General features: G+C 35.0%; 1 protein-coding gene across 2 annotated transcripts in view; it reads right to left on the bottom strand.

The window, feature by feature from the left end:
* LOC143237735 (irregular chiasm C-roughest protein-like) overlaps window positions 1–12,360 on the bottom strand; it is a 55,314-nt gene that overhangs the window by 21,958 nt on the left and 20,996 nt on the right. For both annotated transcript variants that reach the window (XM_076477275.1, XM_076477276.1), the window contains exons 2-4: window positions 6,506–6,729; window positions 6,004–6,195; window positions 3,951–4,073 (exon numbers count right to left, since the gene is read on the bottom strand). In XM_076477275.1, the coding sequence (XP_076333390.1) occupies window positions 3,951–4,073; window positions 6,004–6,195; window positions 6,506–6,611 (421 nt within the window). In that variant the 5' untranslated portion in view covers window positions 6,612–6,729. The remainder of the gene's footprint in view (window positions 1–3,950; window positions 4,074–6,003; window positions 6,196–6,505; window positions 6,730–12,360) is intronic.

Here is a 12,360-nt window from a genome sequence, read left to right as displayed (position 1 = left end):
ATGTATTACAACAGATGATCAACAAATACTTGGCAATCACGAAAATATTCTCGAAATAATAAAACCTAGATTTAAAGATTACGCCAATAATGATTGTTGTTGTTGTTGTTTTTAATTAAGCACAAAGCTACAAAATGTGCTGTCTGTGCTCTGTCCACCACGGATATTGAAACTCGGTTTTTAGCGTCGTAAGTCCGCAGACATACCGCTGAGCTATTGAGGAGCGCCAATAATGGAATTGACAAAAAGTTTTCATTGAATCTGTTGCTGGTTTTAATATTTGGCCTTGATAATTCCTTACAACAGGGTGCACGAGAGATTGTATGTTGGCAGGGGTGCATTTCAGACGCCACACTCAGATTAAAGCTTCCTGTGGTTCGAAGGTGGTTCTCAGTTTCTCCTCTTGCACCTTGTTACCCATTTCTTTCCTTCAATTTTCAATAGGATTGAGATCTGGGCTGTTAATGGCTAGCAGAGCGTTTTGATCTTCGTCCTTCGAAGATAATCTATCACTAAAAAGCAATTAAATAAAATCTTATGTGTTTTCAATACATGTAGAATGAAATTTCCTCTATATTTCACTAATACTGCATTGAGTACATGAATATTCCTAGACTTGTAAGTCTTGTGTCATAGAGCAGAATAATCTTGGAGTGTGTATTTCCCAATCTTATCGAAGTGATCTCGAATTGTTGGCTTTAACTGGGACTCTAGGGTCTAAACGTATTTGTTAGCATCAACAGTGTCTTTTACGAAATGCAGGCGTTCCACACCCTAGCCAGAGATGAATCCCCATATCATACGAGGCTGCAATACTTCACAGTTACAATCAAACAGGCTGGACTAAACTCTTCTCCACAACAACGTCGTACTATGTACTTCACAGTTACAATCAAACAGGCTGGACTAAACTCTTCTCCACAACAACGTCGTACTATGTACTTCACAGTTACAATCAAACAGGCTGGACTAAACTCTTCTCCACAACAACGTCGTACTATGTACTTCACAGTTACAATCAAACAGGCTGGACTAAACTCTTCTCCACAACAACGTCGTACTATGTACTTCACAGTTACAATCAAACAGGCTGGACTAAACTCTTCTCCACAACAACGTCGTACTATGTACTTCACAGTTACAATTAAACAGGCTGGACTAAACTCTTCTCCACAACAACGTCGTATTATGTACTTCAGAGTTACAATCAAACAGGCTGGACTAAACTCTTCTCCACAACAACGTCGTACAATGTACTTCACAGTTACAATCAAACAGGCTGGACTAAACTCTTCTCCACAACAACGTCGTACAATGTACTTCACAGTTACAATCAAACAGGCTGGACTAAACTCTTCTCCACAACAACGTCGTACAATGTACTTCACAGTTACAATCAAACAGGCTGGACTAAACTCTTCTCCACAACAACGTCGTACTATGTACTTCACAGTTACAATCAAAGAGGCTGGACTAAACTCTTCTCCACAACAACGTCGTAGTATGTACTTCACAGTTACAATCAAACAGGCTGAACTAAACTCTTCTCCACAACAACGTCGTAGTATGTACTTCACAGTTACAATCAAACAGGCTGAACTAAACTCTTCTCCACAACAACGTCGTACTATGTACTTCACAGTTACAATCAAACAGGCTGGACTAAATTCTTCTCCACAACAACGTCGTAAAATGTACTTCACAGTTACAATCAAACAGGCTGGACTAAATTCTTCTCCACAACAACGTCGTACTATGTACTTCACAGTTACAATCAAACAGGCTGGACTAAATTCTTCTCAACAACGTCGTACTATGTACTTCACAGTTACAATCAAACAGGCTGGACTAAATTCTTCTCCACAACAACGTCGTAAAATGTACTTCACAGTTACGATCAAACAGGTTGGACTAAATTCTAATCCACAACAATGTCGTAAAATGTACTTCACAGTTACAATCAAACAGGCTGGACTAAACTCTTCTCCACAACAACGTCGTACTATGTACTTCACAGTTACAATCAAACAGGCTGGACTAAACTCTTCTCCACAACAACGTCGTAAAATGTACTTCACAGTTACAATCAAACAGGCTGGACTAAATTATTCTCCACAACAACGTCGTACTATGTACTTCACAGTTACAATCAAACAGGCTGGACTAAATTATTCTCCACAACAACGTCGTACAATGTACTTCACAGTTACATTCAAACAGACTGGCCTAAATTCTTCTCCACAACAACGTCGTAAAATGTACTTCACAGTTACAATCAAACAGGCTGGACTAAATTCTTCTCCACAACAACGTCGTACTATGTACTTCACAGTTACAATCAAACAGGCTGGACTAAATTCTTCTCCACAACAACGTCGTACTATGTACTTCACAGTTACAATCAAACAGGCTGGACTAAATTCTTCTCCACAACAACGTCGTAAAATGTACTTCACAGTTACAATCAAACAGGCTGGACTAAATTCTTCTCCACAACAACGTCGTAAAATGTACTTCACAGTTACAATCAAACAGGCTGGACTAAATTCTTCTCCACAACAACGTCGTACTATGTACTTCACAGTTACAATCAAACAGGCTGGACTAAATTCTTCTCCACAACAACGTCGTAAAATGTACTTCTCGTTAGACTCATGAACTTTTAATTCGTCTCAGAATATCACTCTCCTCCACATTGCTTCAGTCCAGTCAGCGTGTTCTCTGATTCAGTTGAATTTTGTCTTGTTGATGAAGAGAGCTTTCTTGGCTGTTTTGCTGGCAGACTGACTGAACACATGCGAGACTAGAGGATGCGCACAATGAAAGTGGATCCTAAAGTTTCTTGACACGCTGTTTTTATATATCTGTAGATGATAGTCAACGATTCTTGTGTATTTCAAAACATTATCGTCAGCTATTGTGGAATCTTTCTTCCTACTCCTTCCCAACCAACGTTCCTCACAGTCAGCCAATCTCTACGTCCAGTGGCTCACAATGAAACAATAAATGATTTTTGTCTGTGAAATTACCTTAAAACCTTGGTCATGGTAGCATCACATGCATGTTGTAGCTTTGTTTGTTTGTTTTGGAATTTCGCACAAAGCAACTCGAGGGCTATCTGTGCTAGCCGTCCCTAATTTAGCAGTGTAAGACTAGAGGGAAGGCAGCTAGTCATCACCACCCACCGCCAACTCTTGGGCTACTCTTTTACCAACGAATAGTGCGATTGACCGTCACATTATGACGCCCCCACGGCTGGGAGGGCGAGCATGTTTTGGTGCGACTCGGGCGCGAACCCGCGACCCTCAGATTACGAAGCGCACGCCTTAACGCGCTAGGCCATGCCAGACCCTGCATGTTGTAGCAAATAGACCTCTAATCAGAATAAGTAGGGATAAAAACCTCTACTTATTCCAAAGAAAAACTGGTGGAATACCTAAACAGTCTGTAAAGCTACAAATTTTATAATTAGACAGCACTGGATCAACTATGAAATAATTTGCACATAAAAGCATCAAAATAGGTGTTGATTCCGAAGTAAAGTGTGAAGAAACTGGGTGATGTATTGAGTTTTTCCACCATTGTATAAATATATATGTATATAACTATATACAATAAGTTTAGAGAAATAACTAAAAACGTATTCAAAACATGCTGAATCAATAACAACAAATCATAATAATTTAAGAAATATGTTTATTCTGGTGAATAATGTATTTTTAATAACTATTCTAAGTAAGCACCGATACATCAGTCCAGTATTATCTAAATTCTTTATGAAGTTGTAATAATGGTTCTCGTTTAGTTACAGGTGCATTAACCAGGTGCATGATAAGGCAATATGTATATTTATCCACAAAAAGGAAAATATCAAACATTTCATATGATCGAAAAGTGTTTGATTCAGAGTTTACATGGTACTAAACACCACACAGGATAGATAACATTACCGTAGACTGTGAAGGATGCGCTTCGAGAACGGATTCCTTTCACTCCATCCGAAGCTCCAACTTGACATTGAAATATGGCATCATCTTCTAGATTGACATTCGTAATTTGAAGTGAGAAATCCCCTGCAGATACAGAAAAAACTTGGCACTAAAAATAAAACAACCAAAAACTTACTTAAAGGCAAGACTGCTAAAGCTATATGAATAATAGCAGATAATACAACGAAGGTTTCAAATCGGTATTAATAACTTTTGAAAGATCGAGACATACATACATAAATACATGCTTACTCAAACTATAATTCGAGTCACATTTATAGAGCTGACATTGCCATTATAATATTGGAATATTTTAAGCCCTTGCTTATTATTACAATTTAGTTTCATAGACCACAGACTGAGAATCTGTAATTCAATTTACTTCAAATACTACGTGTGTGTGTGTGTGTGTTTTCTTATTGCAAAGCCACAGGGGGCAATCTGCTGAGCCCCCCTATGGGAATCGAATCCCTGATTTTAGCGTTGTAAATCCGTAGACATACCGCTGTATTAGCAGGAGGCTTTTAATATTGAAGGCAGATAACATGTAAAACTTAGTGTCTTTTGTGATTCCCCATAAGCTTTGTTATGAGATGCGTTAGATTCAGGAAAAGTTTTATGTACAATCAAAATATAAATCTTATATAAGAGCCGCCCAATGGCACTTAGGTATATCTGCGGACTTACGCCGCTAGAATCAGGTTTCGATACCCTTGATATAGCTCATTGTATAGCTTTGTGCTTAATTCCAACCTAACAAACTGATACAACACTGTTGAATATCAATTGAAACAGTCTTTTCTGAGGCCCCAGTGGCTCAGCGGTATGTCTGCGGACTTACACGCTAAAATCCGGGTTTCGATACCCGTGGTGGGCAAAGCACAGATAGCCCATTGTGTAGCTTTGTGCTTAATTCAAAACAACAAAACAACAACAACTTTTCTGAGAATTATATTCTATCATTCTATCGAACCTGTAAAGCCTTGATTGTGCTTTATTTAGAAGAAAGATACAGAATAGACTGTCAGCGCTCTAGCCACAACGGGGAATCGAGCCTCTGATATTAACGTTGAAGTTCGTAACCTCATCGCTGATCCACTGGTGAACGTTTAAGAACACTACTGCTAAGAAACACTTGCAATTCTAGACGGATCGTAACATCAACTAATTATCTGTTCTTTTTATTTTTCATATGCATAAAAAATTGGGTATTTTCGTTTTATCTCTAAGTAATATTTCATAATATCCACAATCTGCACAATGTCAACACATTATTCTAGTTTAACAATTATCACAGTTAAATTAAGTATAAAATATTAAATAATATAGGTAGCTGAAACAGAACTTACACATTCATGAAAACAATACTTTATACCAAACTGATAAAAGAGCATAACATCGATAAAAATGCTTAAAACATATCTATCATGGGACATGAAAATATATTTTGGATACATTTCAATCGCATTTCATATTCCCAATAATATCTCATGAAGATATTATTATCTCATGAATAAAGAAAAAATTGTTATACTGATAAAAATATGAATAAAAACAGTACTTGTCTGCTTCTAAGATCTATACGGCTTATCCAATACATAAAACTAGAATATACGTTTAAGCATAGAAATATTATTTCACTTTTAAATTTATATCAGGGATATTTTAAGTTACAAACGCATGAGTTGATGAAAATCAAAATTGAGTGCACCATCCATATATCGTACAGATACATCAGCTGAAAATACCATCTATCTGAATACGTTTTAGATGTACAAACTTACGCATGAAGAAAGTATATTCTTCCTTACAAATATGTTTCCACAACAGACTTTGTTTGAGAGACGACTCAGGTGTTTACCTGTGATGGGCAAGAAGCCAAGTACAATTGTTAAGATATGACACAGTAGAAAATTTACAAATCTCTCTAGCACAAGTTACAATTATAATTGCAAGATTAATAGGAATAATTAGAACTCATAGCATTAAAAATATTTTCGGTATTACTAATCACCTTCCTCGTCACTGCCGACCATAGTGTAGCGAGGAAATCCAGCTAGTGATCTCTCCGAACCAAGTCCGAACCCATCTCTTGTCCACTGTAAGGTTCCCTTTTTGTGCAACACCCGACACGGTAAAACAATAGTATCGCCTTGAATGGCTGTTCTGTCCGCTGGCTCAATAGCAAACGACTGTTGGATAACATCTGTTGAAAAAACATGGCATTCTGTATGATTAAGACAATCTTAGAAAAAGGAATTTAAATAATACACGTGAGTCTGTATAGATATTGTGAAAAAAACTGCTACAGTTAGAATCTTGTATATCAGTTGTAAGATATTTAAATCTAGTAGTCACATTTAATAATCACATAAAATAATATATAAGCACAGAAACAAAAATGAGTAAACCTCGGTTTACTCTAAAATAATGTACAACATCAAAAATGTAAAGACGCGTTCTGTGAATATAATTCACTGGCTTAAACGAACTGTTAAACTATCTTCTTGACTCACCTAAAGGAGATCCTTGGGATAGCGCCATCTGAGTGAAGACTAGGTGAACTACAAGAAGTAGTGAGCGTAAACACCGAAGAAATGATGTTTTCCAACGGAACTCCATCACTGTTTTTTTTTTTTTTTATATTTTACAAAACATTCCTTTTGTACAATGAATCGTCTTCGAAATGTTCATTGTAAAGTTTCATTGACAACTGTAAGCCATGGAAACCGATGCTCACCTGAGAAGAAGTATTGAATTATTAGTTATTGTATTCTTTTAGTGATAATTAAATGACTTTGCACTCTATGATTTTCTACTACATTAAAACGTCCATATATAATACAACATATCTCATAACTACAGATTCTATCTATAGAAAACCTAAGTCGAAAATGCGGTGTCGTCTGTTTAAGGTTAGTATGTATCTGTGTTTTCTTACGGCAAAGCCACATCGGGCTATCTGCTGTGTCCACCGAGTGGAGTCGAATACCTGTTCTTAGCGTTGTAAATCCGTAGACTTACCGCTGTCCCAGCGTTAGTATAACATCATAAACATCCGGAATATAAGCCACAACAGTATATAATTTCCTGACATCTTGTTATATTCCAAATATTTTAATAGCTACTTTTCTCCCGTTTCTGTTTTTTTCTTTCTTTCTTTAGTTTCCTCTCCCATAATCCATTACGCCTAGTCAGAACTACAAAGACGTCTGTCTATAAATGCATTTGACTTGCGATAGTTCTAGATATAACACTACTACGTTAGTTTTGTAAAGAAAAACAATATATAAGAAATTTAAGATGACAGTAGCAGAAACAGAACTTTAATAGTTAGACAAAGAATCTTCTTCTTTATTTAATCTCTGAAAAATAGACGAAACTTAATGTTTTTGTTGGAACTATGAAATCAAATACTGAGTTTAAGAAAGGTGTTAGTGACTGAATGGTTGCTTGGTCTGAGGTTGTATCATGACGCAATAAACATGATATATATTAAAGTAAAACTAACAAACCACATTAACAATGAAACATATATATAAGAATCCTGTTAAATGCTAACAGTAAGGTATAGCACCGGTTTTCTTTATGGAAGCTAATTAGTATGGAAATATTTATTAGTCTGCTTCATTGAGTAAACAAGTAATATGTAACTTACATTAAGATCTATTTTACTTTCTCATGTTCCTCCTACGGAAAGGAACTGTTGACAGTTGGATCAGTTGGATACCAGGCATAAAAAGTACTTTCTACCATGCTATGTGTTACTACTAGAAAAGTTAAACCACAGAAAAATAAGGTTTACAGATAATTTGAAGTGGATCACATGTTGCAATTATTTAAGATATACTTTAACTGAACGAGAATTAATTTGTCATTATGTGTGTTTGTGTGTGTGATTATCAGTGGATGTCATTAATCCTTCTACTAAACAGATCACAATCTACACGAAGTAAACAGATAATTGCTTACCGCTACAAGTCAATAAACAATGTATGAAAATTAAACATCTACATATCTTAGATTTAAAACCATTGACAGAGAGAAGTAACTGTATTTATTCCGAAACAATCACCATTACAACTACATACTTACTTTTATCCTAACTACTTATTTCCTGAAACAGTAAAGATTAACTTAAAACCTACTCTATTTCTTCCTTAGATTTTTAACATTTTTTGTGAGAATCGCCCCAAATTACTTTGGCCTTAAACGTTTTCAAATGTTGATGATGACTAACCCATTTGAAGTTAAAATGTATCTCAGGACGGCTGGTATGGGTATTAACACTTTTAGTAATAAAGCAGAGAACAACGTTTTGACTTTCATAGGTTATCTTCAAATGAAGAGAACTTAGGAAAGTCTAAACGTTGACTAAGCAGTCAAAATAATAAGTTTTCAATCTCTTACGTTTCGTTTTTCACACCAATTAACTGTTATGAGCAAAACCTTGATCTCTACAGCACTTCAAATGTCGTTGAAAAGAACAACAATGAAACGCGTATCTGAGAGTAAATTTGAAAAAGAATTTGTCTGTTTGTTGTTGTTTTACTCCAAACGTATTCTATTTGAAAAACATTTAATATCTCTAACGTATGGATATCTTTAAAAAATTAACATTTGAAATTAGTATATGTTAAAATGTTTGTCATCAATATAAGTTAAATGAAAAAGACATAAGTAATTTATCTTCAGAAAGCGTTCTTCAAAATTGTTAAACGGTTAAAACGTGCCATCTGACATCTTCCCAGAATGTATTTTATTCCGTGCTTTGTCTTTATTTGTATTAGACATATCTGAAAATTCACATTTGGGTAAATTTAAATTTGTAATTTGAGTATTTCTCAACAGTGTCAATATTTCAACTGTTCAACCACGAGATATTCAAACGTTATGACGTTTAAGATATATATCTGATTTCTTTATAACACGTAATATAACCAATTCTATGAATAGCATTTCATAGTTACACTTCTATACACCTATCAAAACAACGTTGCTGATTGTTTCAAGACTTCAATAGGACAACGTTGTATTCGCCGCTCCAGCTATAACGATAATTAAATGCCTGTGGATATTGTCTTTTACTAAGCCTCGTCGTGCAAGACTTTCACTACCAGTTTTAATCCAATTTGTTTTCCATTTTATGAAAGCCCTGTATTTCCATGGATAACATGCAAGTGAGTAAACAATCTTTTTAGTTTGTGTGACGGCTCCAAACATGTCTTGACATAATGACTCGTATAGGTATTTTTGTTTTCTTCAGAATATCCCATTTTCAATATAATAGATAAACCAAATTACCTAAATTCTTCCAAGTTCTCATGAAATCAATTGAAAAATCTGTTTCATCATAAGTAGTCAATTAATTTGCGAGTTTCCCACAAGAGGCTTGCAACCTTAAAATATTGATTCCCTGTTGACTCCGATTTTTACTGAAATTTTCAGTTGTTTATTATATATTTTGCTCTTTTAAAACTATATAATGATAGTCAAATAATTCACGAACTTTTAAAAGTATTTTATTGGTAAATTTAAAATGTTTGGAAAATTTGTAACATCTACTAACTCGTTTGTTTAGGGAGAGAATTCCTCTATCTGCGCTCCCCACTGGAACAGCGGTAAGTCTACGCATTTATAACGCCTAAATCAGGGATTCGATACCCCCGATGGGCTCAACATATAGCACGATGTGGCCTTGCTATAAGAAAAACACCCAAACACACACACACACACTCCTCTAGTAGACACTACACGAAACTCACATTTCATGACAAGGAAGAACATTGTTTTCTGAATATATATATATATATATAGAGAGAGAGAGAGAGATTTAGGAAATTATGATTCTTACTTCACAGTAGGTCTTTTTTAATCTCGTTCGAATATTTCATCATTTCAAAATATAGATAAATAAAATATATCTTTATGTAAGAGTTTTTTATAAAATTATTTTTATTTAAAATTTATAGTTATGGCGAATAAAACTAAACTAAGCTATTTTGATTAATACAAAGAATACATTATGCGAGCTGTGAAACTTTATTTTCCTTAAATAATAATAATAATGTAGCACTGTTATTTTATGATTTCAACATTTTGAATAATTATTTTTTGGTTTTGAATGTCGCGAAAAGCTACACGTGGGTTATTTGCGCTAGCCGTCCTTAATTTAGAGACTTGAGGGAAGGCAATTAGTCATCATAACCCATCGCCAACTTTTGGGCTACTCTTTTCCAACGAATAGTTGGATTCATCGTAACTTTATAATGTCCCTACTGCTGAAAGGGCAACCATGTTTGGTGTGATGGATATTCGAATCCGCGACCCTCGGATTAGGAGTTGAGTGCCTTAACAACCTGGTCATGTTGAATAATTAATTCAGTTTCTTCCCTTCCTTTTAATTTGATTTTGAAATATTTTCAATTTGACAGATAATTACCCCATGAAATGTTCTGTGTTAACACAAGTCAGTAAATAAAATGACTAAATTTTCGATGTCGTACTTTTTTTGTAAGCATTTTATTCATTACCCTTACCCTTTCGGCGCAGATACCCTAGTTGATTTGCGTTAAGAAACTCAAAATTACAAATAATCCTTACCCTTTGTTTTGATAATTTTAATAAAATAAAGGAAAATACTGGAAAACAACAGCCTTAAAAACTGTCTATAATTGAATTTTTCTTAAATATAAGAAACAAATATTGATTGGCCCTATGCATACATTCTCACACACATTTATTATTATAGACAGAAGATTGAGTGCATTATATTAAAATGATTTTGAATTTGCAAACTAGCAAATCACACGGCAACCACAGGCAATATTAAGTTGCAATGTAACAGCCTGAATCACAGTTACATTTTAACATTGTTTGACATTACGTTATTAGTATAACGCCACCGCAAATTACATGCTTTCAAGAATAACTTGCAACAGCCCTTCTTGATCCAAAATATTCATACACTCAGATCATAGAGAAGTGTTTAGACTAAATATTTACAGCTTGCATAACGTGAATATCCATTATTCTTAATAGAATTGGAAAATAAAGGAACGTTTTGTTTGTTATTGAATTTCGCGCAAAGCTACACGAGGACTATCTGCGCATAAAGGAATGTAGGTAAGTTTGGGAACTCAGGACCATCTAGAAATCGACTTGCAGCAAGTCGTACCGCAGCCGTGGTAAGCAAAGTGCCAACGAAGTCTTGTAACAGTCGCCCCTAATGGCTAAGAGTGAAGTATGAAGATTTATAACGCGAAAAATTAGTTTCGATACCCGTGACGGACACAGCACGAATAATGCATTGCAAAGCTTTGTGCTTTACAAAAAAAACACTAGACTGGTAGCAGACGAGCATATTCGACCAAAGATATGAGTAGTCAAAGTAGTCAATCCACCTGTCGAGGTAGTAATATGCAACATGAAAAAGGAGGACCTCTTTCTAGAAAAGCGACAAAAGTCATGTGTGCACAAGCTTTTCTATGACATATCCTTTCACGTGCTGCATATCTAAAACAACTAGAAAACAAAATGAGTATTTGTGCTAAGCCATACGAATATGTCAGGTCAAATCGCTGGGCGCAGCATTTATATTACATAGCTTATTGAAAGCTTAAAGCACTGAACCGTTGTGTTTATATATACGTGTGTGTGTGTGTGTGATTACAATGACGCACAACATATTTCAATGTTAGTATAAAGCTTCAGAATTTTGGAAAATTTATTACTGAATGTTAGCCCAAAAAAGAAGTAATCGCTTTAATACGTAAATATTTATAAAAGTAGAAATTATAAATCAATTTTGAATAACCAGATGAAAAAAGGCCAGTATGTTTATTTAGAAATTTAAGCAACTTAAATGACTCCCGGTTGGGACAGCGGATTTACAACGCTAAAACCAGGGGTTCGATTTCCCTCGATAGACGTACCAGATAGTCCGATGTGTTTGTGTTATAACAAAACACATATGTTCTGCATCTTGTGCATGAACAATAAAATTCGCAGCATAATTTATCCTTACAACTGATCTTCTGGTTGTTCCATGGTAAGTTTGTAGACTTACAATGCTAAATAAAATACGGGACTCGATTTCATGCAGTGGAAAGAGTACAAAAATTCCACTTTGTAGCTTTACACCCAAACAGCCTACAGGCAAACAAACATTACATTTGCAATGAATTTAACACTTTTATGATAATATATAAAACTTTATAATTCGATTTCGCAAAGTCCCCTTTGACTCTTCTGGCATTAGGCACGACAATCCAATGACACGTTAGAGTAAAACAGAACTTTGTTCACAGTAGTACAGAACATTTTGTGTTTAAGACTACAAAGACATCTGATGTCAATACGAAAAACATAA

The sequence above is a fragment of the Tachypleus tridentatus genome, chromosome 13, assembly GCF_004210375.1.
Source record: "Tachypleus tridentatus isolate NWPU-2018 chromosome 13, ASM421037v1, whole genome shotgun sequence".
In the NCBI taxonomy this organism is placed as follows: Eukaryota; Metazoa; Arthropoda; class Merostomata; order Xiphosura; family Limulidae; genus Tachypleus; species Tachypleus tridentatus.
The sequence above is the reverse complement of the archived record's forward strand: the minus strand, read 5'-3'. Positions and strand labels throughout refer to the sequence as shown.